Source organism: Chroicocephalus ridibundus, chromosome 8, assembly GCF_963924245.1.
Source record: "Chroicocephalus ridibundus chromosome 8, bChrRid1.1, whole genome shotgun sequence".
NCBI classification, from domain to species: Eukaryota; Metazoa; Chordata; class Aves; order Charadriiformes; family Laridae; genus Chroicocephalus; species Chroicocephalus ridibundus.
Window position 1 is genome coordinate 40,611,953 of NC_086291.1, and position 18,128 is coordinate 40,630,080.

Genomic DNA, 18,128 nt, shown 5'->3' on the forward strand with positions numbered 1-18,128 from the left:
GATAGCAGTATATTTTTCTGTTCACCTGCAGTCACAAAAGGTAAATTGAGACTGGAACAGGTACAGAGAAAGAATGTGAGGATCACAGAAGGAATGAAGAATCATCTGAGGAGTTAAAACTAAAAGACCTTGGGGCTTGTTTGACCCAACATGACACAAAGCTGAGAAGGAATCTGATTTCTGATAAACGCATCAGGGTGGAAAAGGTCAGAGAAGAAAAAAGAAGTACTTAAAATTAAAGTGCAGGTCTTGGCACAAGAACAAATGGATACAATCTGTACATGACTATATTTAAGTTTGAAAACGTAAGAAGATTTCTAGCAATCAGAGCAGTGAAGTTCTGTAATGACCATCCAACTGGGGTGGATGCTTATGAAGGGGAATATATGATGGGGTTGTCCGTGAGAGAATTAACTGAGCTCAGGGACTTGAGAGGTCCCTCCAGGCTTAACATGTGAACGTTTCCCTATAAAGCAACAGTGTTATAAAGCATTACTCAGAATGGTTTGAGATCTGTGGGTGGAAAATGCTAGAGAAGGAAAAGCTATTTCTATATAACCGGAATTCAGATGGATTGTCAATGTGCTGGCGCAGATCCATACTTCTGGGATACAAATACACAAAACGCAACTATCCTCTGAAATATTACCACCTTTGCAAGCTACCCATTGAATCATGTCTTACTGCTCTTCGAGCACTCAGCCCTGTTTGAACTTCATAATTCTAGGCATTGTATAGCCAGAGTCCTTAACGCAGTACTTTACGATCCCAAGATTGCATAAGTCACCAGTGTATAAGTTGTGCTGGATCCTTTATGTGCCTCTATGTCAAATCTTGTTTAAATCATCGATGCCATTACAGAGGACACAAATGCTCCCAAAACTCGCAACATTTTACTCTCACTTTGCTCTAGATATAGGACTGTATAAAATGCATGCGTAAGAGCTCTTTGGGCTCAAGATAAAGCACTATACGATGACTTCATAAGACCCAGAAGAAACAAGAGGAGCGCAGGTTTACAGCTGTAGCTGAGCCTCGGAGTATTAAAACTGCATTTTTTGGTTCAACTGTATCACTGGAACCTGGTCTTTATCTTACTTGAAAGTCCTGATCTGGTCTTCCTTGAATTTCCCCAGTCACTTTGGAAGGAAACACACGGCTAGGGTTTGCTCTGCTTCAGCAGGATGCCATTAACTAGAAATCTTCCTCAGCTGGAGCAAAACTGAGTAAACTTGGTATTTCCTCCTAGGGAAGGAAGAGGGTCTTCCACAGTCCCCCAAACAATTACTCATGCTATGATTAAGCTCTTCCTCCTTAACTTGTAGGTAAGTGTCTCACCCTTACTGGAGGACAAGCTCTTGGAGGTGCACGGAGGTTATGAACACTCCTTTACTTATTGACAGACACATCCCTGGCACAGCAGCGAGGGGCTAGTCATGCTAGGGATGCTCTAACTGTAGCATGGGTATCTTAACTTTTGGGTATATTTTACCCATTGTTAGCCACGAGTGATGAGTTCTCATTCTCAAGGTAACCTGGATACACAATCCATTAATCTTGAGAGCAAAAGAAGCAGAGGCTGACAGTGGAAAAGTATTGGCTGAAGAGCCCGGACCATTTCTTTTGTGTAGGTAGATCCTGCCCTTCCGTCACTCCCACGAAGGAGATGCTGTGAGTAATCACAGTGAGAGATCCCTCTCAGTTTAGTCTTGGTCCTAAGGGTTATGATGGTATCTGATAAAAAAAGATTCTACATCAAGAGGCTGATTCTCTTCGCCAAATTCTACATGGTGGCTGCTTCATTGCCTATCAGTTCTCCTCAGAAGACCACTCGATATAGATGAAAAGAGGGAGCGATCTGACAGCACAGAATACAATAGAAAGAGACAAATAATCCGATGGATCTTGACAGGAAAGGTCTTCTGGAACCTGAAGGCATACAGTGCCTGCTAGCTCACCTGTGTCTATAGAAACTATTGCTTTTATTATTTTCATATTCCCTTAACTACACACAGCACAATCAGTACCACGCTGAGGAAAAACACTATTCACGGGCAGTGAACTAATGATGTTTAATTCCTCATGAATTTTTGACTTATATCCTTCCCACCTTGTGGCAATAGCCTAGGCCTCCTCCAGCAACACCCTCAGTTGTCTGCAGGCCAGTCTCTCCAGCAATGCTTCCCATTTTCCCATCGTTCACCCACACCCTCGGCTATCTCCCATCCCACCCACCCTACACACTGCCACATCCTGGCAGATGAGCTGGGACTGGTTCAGCACACCGGGGATGCTGACTAGCTGGTGCACCTCCGCTGATATGCCAGCTGGCAAGAGCCTCTCCAAATGGAAAACAGCCGAGTTTACCTGCTTTCCTCAGTGCCAGCAATTTTTGATCACTTCTCTCTAGCCAGTCATTAACGTTTTGAGATGTTACAGGAACTCAGTATCGTGGAGTCTTTTATCCCGCTGTGAAATCTGGTTGCAGTTGGCCAATGAGCTATGAAGTTATCAGGAAGGGACTCACAAGCAGATAGAAGACAGATGGGTGCTTGGGGATAATTACAAAATAACCAAGCTAAAAGTACAAAATGACCAAGCAGTGAAGAGATCAAAGGAAATCTGTTCTGATGGAAGACAGATCTAGGGCTCTTCTGGGAAGAAACCTTTTTTTAAATATATCTTCTGGGAGAATATTTCATAGCCTGAGACGTACTCAGCTCAGCCACCAAGAAAACAATGAAAGCTTTCTAGGGAATAATGGTCTCTACTGCCTGCCAAGGCTAGATCTGTATTGAAAATGCAGGAGGTAACAGTACATAATATATTTTTTCATTAGAACATCTGAGCCTTCAGACTTTTCTTTTAGAAAAACATACCATAAAATCCATTTTGGACTGTGCTGATACCATACTGAGCCCTCCAGAGGAATGGATCTTGTGCTTGGGCTAGTTTAGGATCCTCTGGCCCCAGTAAATCTATCAGCTTCTTCACAGCATTTGGCCTCTGAAGACACAGCACGAGAGCAGTGCCTGAGGTAAGGTAGGTACAATGAGCTTCTAAAACAGCAGGATCCTGAAAAGAAATAACAGAGATACAACAAATTAAAATGAATAGCATTAGTGAGCGCTGGGTATATCCCAGCTTTCCTTCGGTTAGACCCATCCCCGTTTGAAGCAAACAGGTCTGCCGTTACTCCTTGCTTCCTCTCCTCTTTGTAATATACGTGATCTCTGCAGGCGGAGCTTCCAGAGTATGTACCATTGCCACCACGCCAGTATTTGTTGTGCCATCCAGCAGGTAACGGGAGGTCTAGTTCCCACCCTGAGCTGAAGAAAAAGTTAAGCACTGAGCTTACGCCATAGCAGCTCGTGGTTTTGGTCCCCATGGTCATAGACCAGCCAGTGGTAGTTTTTACACATACAAACAACTTTAGCAGTAGTTTCCTAAATTCTTCTACTAAGAAGGAAAACAAAATCCTATTTCTAAAAGACAGAAAAGCCTTGTGCTGTGTCTTGTTCTGCGTATCTGTACAGAATTCATTTTTGGGTGGGTAAGGACAAAACCGAATTGCCTCTCTGCAGTTGACTTGTCTACTGCTGAACTTCCGATTCATGCAACACCCTTTTCACAGTACCTTCAGCATGACACATGGATAGGGTGAAACCAACAGGCATTAGCAGTATCAACAGGGTCATAAATGCTCTGGGACAGGGAGCCACACATTTCATATCCGCAGAAGAATTAAATGACGGATTACAAATACCAGAACTTTCCTTTTTGAATTCACAAAAGGCAGAGGCCCCCCACACCCACCCTGCTGCTACAGCCCCGCTTCAACCAGAGGGTGGTAGAATTTCATACGCTAGTTAGTATGAGGATTACAGAAATAGCGAGCTTAAATCAAGGAGGCTCAGGACAGGGCACTTGGCAGGGGCTGAAAAAAGACAGTTCGCTTTGCCACCGACGCATTGTCTCCATCACAAATTTCTCTACTTTTGCTTCTTTTCCAAGTGTTGTCAGTTCAGCCCTTGACAGCTACTGAGCAGAGATGTTCCTCTTGTAGCTGTGCAGGTCACAGCACCCTAGGATCTTTATTTTAACTAAGAATGAGCAGCAACGATAACTAGCAACCACTGCGCCAGTGAGAAGAGTCCAATCTGTAGGCTGGAGACAGACATAAGGATTGAAAAGCACGGGGAAAGGTAGCAAGTGCCTGGGGCAAAAGGCTACCAAGGGGCAGCAGAGCACTCAAAGCCTCGTTGCCTGTTTTAATTAAGCAAAAGCTTAGAAAGCCAGCCTTGCTGGAGAAGTCTCCACTGAGCCTGAGGTCAGGGTGCCCATAGCAGCTGCAGGCTGCCTCCTCCTGCCCCCTTCGTCTTCAGAAAGCAGTAGGAGCACCTGGCTCGGCCTCCCTGTGCTCCACGGCACGGAAACAGCCGAGAAGCTCCACACCAGCGCTGGACGGTCTGTACAGCTTACAAACAACGGTATTTTCAGCTCGCTGATTGAACCAACCCATGGTTATTTACTTTTTTTTTTTCCCCTCCTGTTTTGGAGGAAATGAAAAGAAGGGGTAAAATTCAGCTGAATCACATCAGTCAGCCCCCTAAAGGTTTTAATTTCTCAATTTTTTTTTTTATCTTCTAAAAGCACCAGCGTATGGCAATTCGCTAGATAAAACATTTCCAAAAGAAAATCCCATCATTTCATTTAAAAATATGGAGATAAAATACTTCAAGGCCTCTTTTGCTTTTCTATCATATGAAACCATTCATTCACTGACTTTGACCCAAATCTCCTCACCTGCATTCCTCCGAAACTGCATTTCTAAGAAGTAGGTTATAAATGGAAAACCACGGGCCCTATCCTGATATTCTCCCCTGTGTTTGAAAATGCAAAAATGATCCACGAGGAAGCCCCCCCCCGATTCTGAAAATGGTTAGTTACGGAAGGGATTTTGATACAAATTGTGATATTTGTCAAACCTCCTGCCCCGTGGAAACAGAGGGCACAGGAAACTCGGGGATGTCACTCACATCACCTGTGAGAAGAGCTCTATTTAGATGAGGATGAAGAGTTTCAGCATGGCATAACATACTGCAAAATTCTGACATTCGTCCAGTTCTGTATAATACAAAATAAGCTCTCTTTGCTCGAAAATTTTTGTTAGTTCAAAAAAATGCGCCTAGAATTCACTTCCCTAAGGGCCTTCTCACTAGGAGCTGAAAAACAATGGTGATGACTTCATGAAAACGTTCTAAAGGACTGGACATAACATATCAACATTCATTCACGTCAAACATCCGCAAAAGGAAAATGTTGAAAGACACAGTTTCTGTTAAACAGACCAGAATAAATGCAATTATTTTGTTCTAGATCTTCTAAACAGTGCTTTTAGATCCACATAACAGAGCTCTTCTGTCCCTGTTTCTTGTCTTCCAGTGGTTCGCTGCAGACTGTGGGTTAAAGACGACGTTGTTTCTAATTGCTACCGACAGTGTCAGTGAGTCAAGGTGACTTCTTTCCTTTGGATAGATCCTCACATCCGCTCCAGGCTCTGCCAGCCAAATGATGCCTTTATTTACATCCTGCCTCCGCACCGTCTTCAAACGGCGTCCTTGCTGATACCCGAGCAGCTGCGGCGAGATCACACATGTGCAGCTGAGTGGAATTTCAGTGAGCAATTTTGGTGATGCAACACGGAGAGGAAGCTCCAGCTGTGCGCTGGCTCCGGAGGACTAACGGGATTAAAAAGCAGCAAAATCGTCCTTCTGCCTCCACCGTCAGAATCACAAGATATGACTGGAGGGAATCCGTCAAGTTATTAAGTCCAGTGACCTGCTACTGCAGGCAATCCTATCAGGTAATCCCCAACAGAATGATCACGTCCCACTGTAAAAAATCAGGCTTTTTTGCAAACAGCCAAAACTGCGAATCTCTGCAGGACTGAATCCGCTGGATAAGCGCAGAAAGGAGATATAGGACAGAACTCCCTCCGGGAGCGGTCACTTCCCACAGTCTGATCACACTAAGCTGAGAAGACTATGTCGGCTCTATTTACCTGGCCTGTGCTTTTTTTTTTTTTTTAAATTATTAGACTTCAGATAAAAGTATTAACACGGCTTCTGCGATTAGATAACCTCAGCAAACAGCAGAGCAACCCCTTATTTATTGTATGCCAAAGGCCAAAAGCTACTTAGAAGCTGGGTGTTTTGTATTTAAGTTGAAAAAGCAATCATGCGTCTGAAACCACATTGCTGAGGCTATTTGTCAAGGTGCACGTAAATAACACATTTGAAAGAGGAAGGAGATACTAGGTAGTCTTGCTACCAGCTAAATCCCAAATCTGCTGTCAAGTACTACGTACACAAAACTGGCACGTCACAAGAGCACGTGGGAGTTTTCTAGAGATTTTTGGAGACGGATTTTGGATCAGTGTCCAGGTGAGGAGGAGGCGGATAAAAAGCCGTGGATGGGACTTCTAGGGGGGTCAGACATGCTGGCTCCATCTTCTTCAAAAGGAGATGCTAAATTTCAGCAATTTGCCCCCATATTAAGAGACATTTTAAAGACAGTGCTGTATCCTGTGGTCCCCTAAACTGAGAAACAGATCAACAAGGAACTTCGCTCCAATTCAAATGCTTGATGTGAAATTCAGCTGTGAAAAAATAGTTGTGCCTCCACCAGCTGCCATTGTCACGCTCACAAGCCAGATTTTCAGAATAACCCAGTCCCTGAAGCACGCTGAGGCTTTTTGAAAACCTACCTACTTATCTTGGGAGCTCAAGCCTTTTTCAGCCCTCAGGAGTGAAAGACTCTCAGACGTGTTCTAAAAAACGAGAAGGAGCCCCTGTACAGCAGAAAGCATTTCCCACCGTCCATTCCCCCTTGCCAAAGGCAGTCTATTATCTCTGCTTTCTCACTTTCAAAACCTGATATTTTTTTTTCCATGAACAAAACCCCAATAGCCTGTAATTTTTAAACCCATTAGTCGCCAGCTCTTCAAGGAAACTAAATCACTGCTCAACAGCTGCTCTAGTGCGTTAGAGAACTCCAAAAACAAGAGGAATTTTTCATGAAACAACCTCTCTTCAAATTTTCCCCCCTTCTATCTACGTCACTTCCCAAGGTAGACATTTGGATTTTTTTTAAAATGTTTTCTGCTTCAGATGATCAATAAAGCATTTTTGTATTTAGCTGTATGATTAAAATCCATATTGGAAAGCACTTCCCCATCAACTCCAATACCACTGTATCCCTCTTGCCACTGGTCTGTAAATATTTATAAACCAAATGCTTGTGCTCTCCCATCATGCAGAAGGTATTAATAGTTCCTGATTGATGGTTATGTTAGAGCACTGTCCTGGCATGCTCCTCTCTTCTTCTGGAAGACTCTATTAAGAATTTCTACGAGAGAGTGCTATAAACTCTCCCAACTTAACCCCAAGAGCAATATCGATTTATAAAGGCTTGTTTTCTGTTAAAGTTAATTGGTTAAATTTCTTCACGAAAAACAATCAAATAGCAAGGATTATTTTTTCAGTTTCCTGGCTTTTGCAATATCTTTACACTCATGTCAGGATATTTAAGGTCAGGGGAAAAAAAATATTCCTATAAATTGCTATAAAAGAGCAGAAACACAAATATATTTTTAGCTAACAAAAACCTGTAACGCCACAAGATTTAAGAACCCTCTTTATTGTCTGTTAGGCATTAGAAATGACAGTAACCCAATTTTCTCTCTTTGCAGGTTATTTTTACAGACTCCTGAATACATATATGTATATGTAACATAATAAAAGGTAACAGGGCTCGAGAGGCGTGTATTCCCTGACAATTTTGGGAAATGTTCGCCCAGATGAATGTTTCCTGGCTCCCAGGTGGAAGGAAAACCAGGCACACGTGCAGGGGGTGTGGTACGCTCCTTAGATGTGCCCTACCTGGAATGACCTTGGGAAGAAAGAGAGGACACCAGTTTTGCAGTTAAACAGTCAGCATCGTAAATCAGCAACTAAACAGATTCCTGGGAGGTCTGGCTTGCCCGTATCCTCCAAAGTTTTGTTTTAGAGAAACCAGGTCTTCTTCTTCATGGCACTCGATAAAAGAAACCGTCAGCTTTCTTTGTGTCTGATACCACTACAGATCTGATTGTTCTATATAGCTCACTTCTAACAACAGCTCAGAAATCCCGGATGGGAATTTTTGGTCTTTGTTCAGGAACGGATTATTCACTAGCTAACATATCTCCCCACCCTAAACCTAAGCGTAGCCACAGATCCGCCAGTTTCTTAACAAACCTGTTTCACTTCAGAAGAAAGGAGTCCTAAGGCAACGTCTGGTTCCAGGTTTATGTGTTTCATCCCCACCACACGGAATTTTTCTAGGTCAAGTTTCCGGAGGATCCTTGCAAGACTGTGACTCCAGGCACCAGGTTTGATCAGCAGCACAGTGCAAAGGATCTGGGCTCCTGTAACAAAGCACACTACTGAAACCCAAAGCTCCTAAAAACCCAGGTAAAACATACAGCAACATTTGTTTACTAGCCTGGACGGACAGCTGTAGAAGAGGGTTATGTAAAAGCTGGCACGAAGTTCATAAAGATTTGAAGAAAAGTCCATTAAAAAAAAAAACCACGCATATAGAATTTTGGTTTGTTTCATTTTTAGTTTAAAAATATATCTAAAACAATCTAGGCTTGTAGACTTTTTTTTTTTTTTGGGCAAGAAATCTGCTCTGAGTCCAAAAAGTTTGTCTGGCAGGTCTGTAGGATGAGACTTGATCCTTTATATTATATATTAATGTTTTAAGAGAGATAAAATATTCCCTTTTACATTTTTCTTTTGAACTGTAGCGATTATGTGATACAATCCTTAAGGCAGCTATTGAATTCTTATTCCTCTTAGTTTATCTCTCAGCGTTCTGTATCTCTGTTAAAGCTACGTTTCAGGGAGGCACTGACGAGCATGACAGGTCCCAATTAATGCTATAAACCTATTAGGACTAGAATTGTGTTTACTAGAATTGAAAGTTCAGCAAAAACTTTTTGCTCCTGAGAAAGCTCTGGCAGCAGAGGTGCCAGCCAGGCGCAGCCCTCGGTGTGCTTCGAGGAACAGAAGATAAAACAGAGCAGAATAGTTTTGCTGGCTGACGATACAAGATACATTAAAAGGCAGAAAATAGATAAATTTCATTTTTAAATGACAGCATTTTCAAATTATTAGTTTCACTAAAGTACCTTATTACTAGGAATACAGTTAAGATTTTATCTTAATAACATCCTTTGAAGATTTATTGGCAACTGCGGTGTCGGAACCAGTCAGCTAGGACCCGTTAACTGCTGGTGCCCAACCATCCCAATTAGCATGAAGCACAAGGTAACAGTACTGCAGGCTGCTAAAATTGATTCGTGATTATCTGTTTGTGTACATAAAATGTCATTTTATGTTTCCTGTACACCCCACTACTAATTATACAGATGTCAACGCAACGAAGCGTCAACAATGCTACATATAATTTAACGCATACTGTTAATTTTCAAATGGGAAGAAGCACGCTGCTGATCACAGCAGAGATATATGGGATCAAAAATAAAAAGCGAGATTTCTGGCCCCCCTCCACTTGATACGGAAACTTAACCCTTATCGTGCAGGGAGCCCTCTTCTTCAAGAGCTGCTGTTTTTCTTCACCTCATTCTTGAAGGGAAAGGTTTAAATGCCATAGCAACAGCCTGCGAGCGCAGAAGCAAACCGCTCGCATGCACTGGGCTGCTCGCACACGGCACGGCAATCTCCACTCTCCGCTCTTACATAAAAGTTCATTGTCCTCGAGACGTTTTACTCACCGTCTGCTGTGTTTCTGGGCAAACATTCTCATTCTTCTGGTGTGTGAAGCACTACGTGCTGCTTATTTATCTACGTTAGACACTCAGGAGGGATTTGTCTTATGTCATTTTGCCACCTTTGTCTGGTCAAAGACAAGTGTTGAAAGCAGGTGGGACACCTTGCCACCTAGAGTTGGTTTCCTCTTCCAGGTGATTGTAAGTGACAAGTGCCAGAGAAAATCCTGCTGCCTATCAATGGAACGGCCTCCACTGATCCTGAATTACTGGAGGTGCCTGTTTGGCAGCCCTCAAACACGCCTGATTTCCACCTCCAGTTCCAACTGCTTAAGTGGGCTTTCTGGGTTTGCCCAAATGGCCCGGTCTTTTACGTTTTTCTGCTTTGTAATGTTTTCAGATCCCTTCCAATGGTTTTTCCCCCAAAAAAATTGTTACATGGGTTCTGATTTCATAGTATGACAGAACCACAATACCGTTTATTTTATGTATTATTTATATATAATACTTTAGATGTGTGTGGCTTAAAATAAGTGTAAACTCACGAGAAGCAAATATCAGATCTCCTGGCACATTTAGAAAAGAGAACGTATATCACTGCCTGTATTCAAGCCTCAGGAAAAAGTTGGTATAATCCTTTTGCTTATTTTTGGCTGGTCAATTTAGAAAAGTCAGTTTCACAAAGTCCTTATAAAACAACATTTTTCCATTTGGTCTCTTCTCACCTGCTTGGAAGTAGGTAAACAGGGATTCTGCATGGGATCTCTGGCTCTTCCCCACTAAACAAGAAACGCAGATAGATTTGAGTAAGCAGTATGCATGTTCTGGGACAAAAACTTGAAAACGTTGCCATCATCTCTACATAACGCAGCCGACATTGCTATGAAGTTGAGCCTGGGAAGATGGGAGGGGTGGGGAAAAGGTGTTTTAACATGCATTTTTATTTCTCATTACCCTACTCTGATTTGATTGGCAATAAATTAAATTAAATTTCCCCAAGTTGGGTCCCTTTTGCCTGGGATGGGAAGTGGTGGACGATCTCTCCCTGTCATTACCTCTACCCACGAGCCTTTCATTTTATTTTCTCTCCCCTGTCCAGCTGAGGAGGAGGGATAGAGCGGCTTTGGTGGGCAGCCGGCGTCCAGCCAGGGTCAGTCCACCACATCTGTGTATTTTAGGCAGGGACTGAGTGGCTAAAGGTAGTTTTTAAGCTACCTTTGTGCTCCCATTGTTTCACAGTCAGGTTAGAAGCTGCCTTGCCTTCAGTGTAAGTCCTAGAAGCTCAGTGTTTTGTTTAATGTCCTCTCTTGTGCCCTTGGAAGCAGAGACGGGCTGTATGTTCTGACTACACACCTACTGGGCCCAGATCTGTTGCTCAGTCCTTTCCCCAGTTCTGCTGATAAAACCTCACTGACGGGAAGGAGCCTCACTGACTCAAGGAGCCGGGAATAGTCGCTTCAGCGGTTCCTCGTAAGAGCAGAGCAGTGTAAAAGGAGTCCAGTGTAAAAGAATTGGGGCTTATGACAAAAGCCTATCTAAAAATGTTTTCTTCAGTCTAACGTACCACCTGCAGTGACCTGGAGAGGCGAGGAAAATTTAAGGCACTTCAAGGCACATGTGAATTCAGAAGTTATCTAGGACCGGGGTGCAATGAGAAGTTTGCACCAGGTTGATAAAGGACTTCCTTTTATAGTGACTGGCAAGTTTAACCAGTGTGACATGCAAGGTAGGCAAAACAAAACTAAAATGTTTATCAAAACAAAATCATTACCATTCTTTTGTACTTATTGCTGTCTGAAATCCATGTATTTCTTCTTCCCAGAGCAATGTATCTGGAAGGTATCTAGCCAAAGTGTTATTTTCTTTGAATGAGACCTTTTTCTCTTCCCACGTCTTTCCTATTTTTTTCTGGGATAATAAGAGTACATATATAAGGTGGAACAAGGTCTGAGGTCACTGCCTCATAACTTTTTAGCTCACATCCTCACAGTACCATTTTTTTTCATTAGAATTGGCATTATTTCAAAGAACTTCTAGGATCTGGAAGCATGTGGTGACCTGGGTGGCAGTGTAACGCAAAGGACAGAGCCCCTGTCCGAGACGGAGGACATGGGCATTCTGCTCTGATTTCTGTCGCTCAGCTGTGGGGCAAACGGTGATCAACACATTTCACCTCTTTAGGCTTCAATTGCCCCCTCTGTAAAACATAACGAAACTCATCTTCTTTGAGATCTACATCTGAAAAGGGCTACTAAAGAGCTGCCATTAATTACTCATCCAGCCTACATTCCACACCAGCCCAGCATAGCACAGATTTGTGGAGAAGAAGGGTGATCTGGCAATACTACCACCTTCCCCTAGTACCAGGTGGACCCATCTGGCCTTTTCTTCCGAATTGCCTGGGATTAGGATGTCCAACCAAAGGTTTACCAACACCATTTTGATGACTCTGACACAGGACATAGAGTTATAGCTTTCTTCAAGCTCTATTTGAAGAGTATAAAATTATTTGGTTTTACCCAAGAGGCAACTGGTGCATACTTCTGGCCTGCCTTACCTTCAGTCCTGGGCCTCTTGCCCAGCGGTGGCAGATATTTCATAGCAGGGCGGTGTTCTGCATCTGGAAAAGGAAGGAGATGTATTTTTACAGATTCACAGATGGGGGACCTTCACTGTTTGAGGGGGCAGGGGGTGACAAAGGCAATTTTATTTAGCAGGGGAAACGGCGGATGTTTTACTAGCTGCAAAATATCGCAGAGCTGTTCTCTAGCACAAAGACCCCTTCCATTCCTCCCACAACAACAAAAACAGGAGGAAAAAATGTAATGACCTTATAAAAGAGAGAGTACAGGATGCAGAAGTCATGCTTCAGCTATGCTCCTTTGCTCTTGACAATGGCTTTTGTGGGAAAGGCTGGCCCTGTGATTACAACCTCCCTCAATAAACTGATCTCACAGTTCTGCTTTCCTCTTATCCTGACTTTTGGTTTCAAGATAACTTTAATGAAGGGCAGCAATAAATGAATTCTTATAGTTCTATATGCTAACTTGGCATGTCTGATGTCTTCTTTTATGAAGGCCTCCTCTTCTTGCTCTCCAGTCTCACATAAAACACCCACGTAGTTCACTCTCAAATCTAACTTTTTGTGAGACTAAAATGAGTGCCTTTTTCCTGAAAGCACCACATTTTCTTCTTTCTATTCAGTAATGCCAATTTGATACTCTGCACCACACAAGCGCTGTGCGTTTGACACAAGCGTCTAAGTTTGCGTTGACAACAAAGGACTTTTCTTCCCCACCAAAAGATAGGGGAAGAGCTATAAATTACAAAGCGTGAATGTGCTCATGGAACTGCGTCACTCCTCCTCAGTTGATACACGGCATTACCACAATCTTGATTTATCTTCACGTCTGAATAATCAGAACTTGTCGGGCTTAGAACTGTTTATCTTTAGGTGTGAGGAGACAGGCTTCCTCTAGAACGGAGGTAATATGCCAATATTATTTCACATTAGAAGAAAACAGCGGGAGCTCGTACTCCGCTGCTCCAAACCATCCAATATCAATAACACCATAGTCTGCACAGTGATTTAGTTTGAGGAGGCATGGCTATACATTTCTCGCTACAGGAGGAAAACAGCACGTTTCCTATGCCGAAAGATCAATGGTAGCATATATCACTGACATCTGAGAAGCTTTTGACAACAAAGGTCTCCGTTCCTCATGAACTCTTCCCTTCTCTTCTAGGATAAAAGGAAATTCTCAAGAAATCTGCTTTCTTCAGCTCTTGTCTCTTTGTCTCCCTGAGTACAGGGGCAAGGTGGGGGCAGCCGGCCTCAACCAGTTAGGCATCACAATTAGGTGCCCACTTTTAGGTTGGGGAAAAAACTTGGCCTCTGTTTCCCAGTTTCTCTTCTATACAGAGACAAAACGCATAGTATTATTTACTGGTCCTGCCAACTGCTGAAATATCTACTTAGTATTTATGGAGTACCTTGAGATCTTCAGAAAGGGCACCAGGGCATGCATAGCCCCATTAAATGAACAGGCCAACTTGCAGATGACCTCAACCAGCTCCTGCTGATTTAAGATCCCCTCATCATTATTCAGCTAAACAGAGAATTTAACCCCAAATTATTAAGTTTTTCTATGCCTCAGAAAACCCCATAGCAATGGATTCCTTTGTCCAATAAATTCCCAAACACCTTATACCTGAGGACATTAAAAACAGTAAAAACATGTCTTACCAGTTACAAAATCAGTCTCTGTGAAGAAAAAGGCGGCTTGTCTGAATGTCACCTCTGGGGTCAAGGCCATTACTGTCTGTAGAAGACTGCCACTTTTGCTTAGATTCTCCCTGCATTGCGTCAATCTCTTCAATGCATCTGCAAGAGCTTTGAAGGCATTGATCCCCCGTAACGCACACACAAGGACTGGGTTTGACATTAGTATTTCAAGGCTCCTTCGCCAGGAAGTATCGCCAGCCTCAAAAGGGGTTATTTCTCTGGCCTGACATGGAGCAAGGTGGGGCAACCACTTGAGACCTAGAAGCTCGAATCCCAAATCGGGTCCTTCTGCAAGTCAAGAGAAACCTGTTTAGCATCAGTTGACAGCATGCGTTTCATAGAAGCTGTGTTTTCTTTTGGAGACAAGTGCTCTAAATTCACATTGATTTTTTTTTTTTAACCAGACAACAAGTTTCAAAGCTGCTTTGACTTCGCCCCCTGTTGCATCCAAAATGGACTGTAATGCAGATATAGAAATATACTGGGAAAAACCACAAGATACAAGTGCTAGGAAACTACATTACAGCGAAAACAAAAAATGGGCTATCTGGGAAATCAACAGGGAGTCACAGAGAGTAAGTGCCATGATTTGATTGGAGAACACGGCTAATGGAGAAAAGCTGAAAGGGAAACACTGAGAATACACCAATAACAATGTGGTTTGACACAGACTAATGCGTAATTATAGATTCTTTACCACCTCTCATAACATTCCATTTTAAGCTATATTCATTATAGTAATAAACTACAATTTAATGCTGCCTTGTCTCTAAAGTAGTTTAAACGTTGTTGCGTTTGTAAAGCAGTCTTATTTCCAATGTCACAAGATATTTAGGGGCTCGATCCATGAGTGCGTGTTGCTGGAAGTTTCTGTCAGCCAGAATCTCCTCCTCGCCTACCGTCATACAGAACTTACTCCATTGTATTGTTCCAAGAGAGCAGGATACAACAGAGTATGAGACAGAATGCCGGACTTGTGCCTTTTGTTAGTGCGCTTCCTGTATTATTACACTTGGATGCAATCTGTGCCACGAAATTATACAAAATCACCATCCTGCTCAGCACTTGACAGCACTCTTCATGCATTTGTAAGCATTTAACACCGGGATAGTGTCATTATTCCTCCCCGTGCATGTGAGGAAACGAAGCGCGAAGCGGTGAAGCGCCTTGCTTCTGAGCACAAAGGATGTCAGCGGACAGAACAGAGTTTGTGGCTTCTGAATTCTTGGTGCTGTGCCCTAATTACACACCTGCTTTATCTCCCAGTACTCAGGGAGAGGCACAATGCTCTGCATTACATAAAAGGCTTAGGAAACCTAAGCTTATTTTTGAACTAATTTGACACTCTCTGAAGAAAATTATGCCTACCTGAGCTGCTTGCATTATGAAAAGTGGCCTTGCCCGTGACTAACTAGCCATGACAAATTCTTCAGGCAGGTAGGCAGGCAAAGAAACCTATCCTCTTCCCCGAGGCCCCTCTCACCACATTTTTCATAACGTTCCCACTATGATAAAAATAGCTGGACATGATAAACTTTCCTGACCAACTTCTACAGCCCTCCCCAAGAGCTGGGATCACCTGCACTCTGAGATGGGTTATTGCCCCCAGGAAGAAGGATCTGGTGAAGGAGGTCCCCGGCACTCTTCATCGCGTCCATTCCAACCATCGTCAGCATGACAACTTGCTCCATTTCAGGATCAGAAACATACGTTCGATTCCAGAAAAGATCCAGAGGAATGTTACGGGGGTCTGGCACTGCACTGAGGTTTCCTCCTACCCAGGGACACCATCAAAATAAAACTAGTTACCCCATGAAAACAAAACTCAGGTCTTTTTCAGTGGGAAGGAAATAACTAATTCTCAACTGAGCAGCCAAAGGCCGGTGCCTCTCTGAGATGCTGCTCCTCACGCTGCAGCTCAGCAGGGCCAGAAAGAGAATCACGCATGAGGAGCAGCATCACAGCAAACCCTTACTAATTAGTCACACTCCTTAACTGGAATGACTTTTTGCCACGTAAAGCAAATCTATTCAATCCTAATTTTGACATCCTTATTCACACCATTAAGCAGAGTTGGTAGATCTATACCAAAATTATTTAAGGCATGAATTTCAGACGGATAACTAATGACTGACTTCACATTAAATTGATATTTCATTTCGCTTTCTAGGCGACGACACGGCGTACAATCGAGGGCTAAACTGGGGACTCTTATAACACCACGTATATATCTGCGGTCCTGTTGGGCACAGTATAGCCTGCAGAATCCTCAGCCCATCAGAAACCTGTGTTTGATTCCATACTGTTTCACTACATGATTATTTAAGCAATTGTATAGATTAACATTTTATTTACCTAGTTATTCCTACATCTTAACATTTCTTCATGCAGGAAACGGTAAATGACATGCATTTGATTATTATTTTTCCTTACAATTTAATGTGAATTTGGTCTGGAGAGCAATATACTTCAATTAAAAATCCTGATACCCAAAATTTAAAATAAATTAATTAGTTAAATAAAACTATATTAACCTGCTGAATACGTAAGAAAACACTACCTGTAGTTAGTGAAATAAACATCTGGTTACCATGACCTCCCAGTGTACAGAACTGGTAGGTTTAAGACTCTCCTACCCTTTTGAATCATATATTTATAACAGAAATCACATTTACTTGCTTTTTCAAGTCCTATCAATTTCCCAGCTTTGAATAAATGAGTTTCTGAAGTGAATTCAACTGTATAAACTAAAACTAAGAACATCTGAGTAAAACGAAATGAAAAAGTGCCTTCTCTTGTGCCTACAGAAGAACTACAGCTGCCAACATCTATCACTTCAGCAAACTGTAGTTTTACACACTTAACCACCAATTTATCTCATTTTAATATTTTGACTTCTCTTGAAACTATGGCAATAAATATGTATTGACTGGATATTAATCTTTTAATTATGGTAGGTTTAAGTGGTCTTAATTGGTTGTTATCATGTCGTATTTAAATAATTTATTTTTCCACATATTTTTTAATTTATTTAAAAAAGGTATTTCCGTTTCATTCTCCTATTGATTCTTCCATTCATTACCCAGCAGCAGAAGACATCCAATTAGAGTTACTATGATTGATGCACAGCGGAACACTAAACGAGTTATTATAGACAACAAGCATATTCCTAATGTTCCTAAATCAGGAAAATCCCCTAATGAGGTTGTCAGACCTTATAAAAGCCACAATAATGCATTTCCCGCAGGTTTGACCTACCCAGCGCCCGCAGCAAGGTCCAGGTGTAAGGAACCCCATGAAAACACACGGCGGGGTCCAGCCTAGCAGCGGCGCGGAGGCTGCTCTGCCCGTTGTCAAGGAGGCCTTGCTTGGCCAGTTCATTCATCAGTCCTGCGCACAGAAGGAAAGAAAACAGGAAGAATACAGAGCTCCGATGCAATCTGACATGAAATCACTCTTCTTAGTTGGGTTTTTCTGGCCACAGTTCCATTACAGAGACATTAACATGGGCCATGCTGAGCTTACCTAAGAAACATGAAATGCAACCGAATCATCCCCTCTCCCCCAAATCGTATTAGTTTACCATGGGGCGAGGAGCTGTTGAAAATTGAGGCTTGGCCACAGCTTTCTCTGGAGACACTTCTGCTTCATGACCAGCACACCCCAGCTGTTTCTATTACCTCCTAACTCCTGCTGCGAACTGAAATGTGGAACAAATGCATAGAAGATACTCCACAGGTCTTGAATTAGAATGAAGTGTTTTAAATAAACTGTTGTCCACAAGGAAGAAAAGTCACAAATCCTGAGCCCAGTGCTCGAGTGCAGCCCTCAAGGTGTCTTACACCTCAAGGTGTAAGGCCAGTGTCCCGCATCCGACACAGCACCACGCGGCCACAGAGGCGTTGCCTCCCAGTCCATCTAACTCCCAGTCTGGAAAATATCCAATTCCACGACACATTTACAGACACTAAATGCTTGCAACTACCAGTCTCTCAGTTCTCGTTC

At 42.7% G+C, this 18,128-nt stretch overlaps 1 protein-coding gene across 1 annotated transcript in view; it reads right to left on the minus strand.

The window, feature by feature from the left end:
• The window catches only part of DNAAF8 (dynein axonemal assembly factor 8), a 96,402-nt gene that overhangs the window by 14,259 nt on the left and 64,015 nt on the right, over positions 1 to 18,128 (minus strand). The window contains exons 20-26 of the mRNA XM_063343609.1: positions 17,382 to 17,513; positions 15,703 to 15,897; positions 14,085 to 14,411; positions 12,396 to 12,458; positions 10,564 to 10,617; positions 8,301 to 8,470; positions 2,880 to 3,075 (exon numbers count right to left, since the gene is read on the minus strand). Coding sequence (XP_063199679.1) covers positions 2,880 to 3,075; positions 8,301 to 8,470; positions 10,564 to 10,617; positions 12,396 to 12,458; positions 14,085 to 14,411; positions 15,703 to 15,897; positions 17,382 to 17,513 — 1,137 coding nt within the window. The remainder of the gene's footprint in view (positions 1 to 2,879; positions 3,076 to 8,300; positions 8,471 to 10,563; positions 10,618 to 12,395; positions 12,459 to 14,084; positions 14,412 to 15,702; positions 15,898 to 17,381; positions 17,514 to 18,128) is intronic.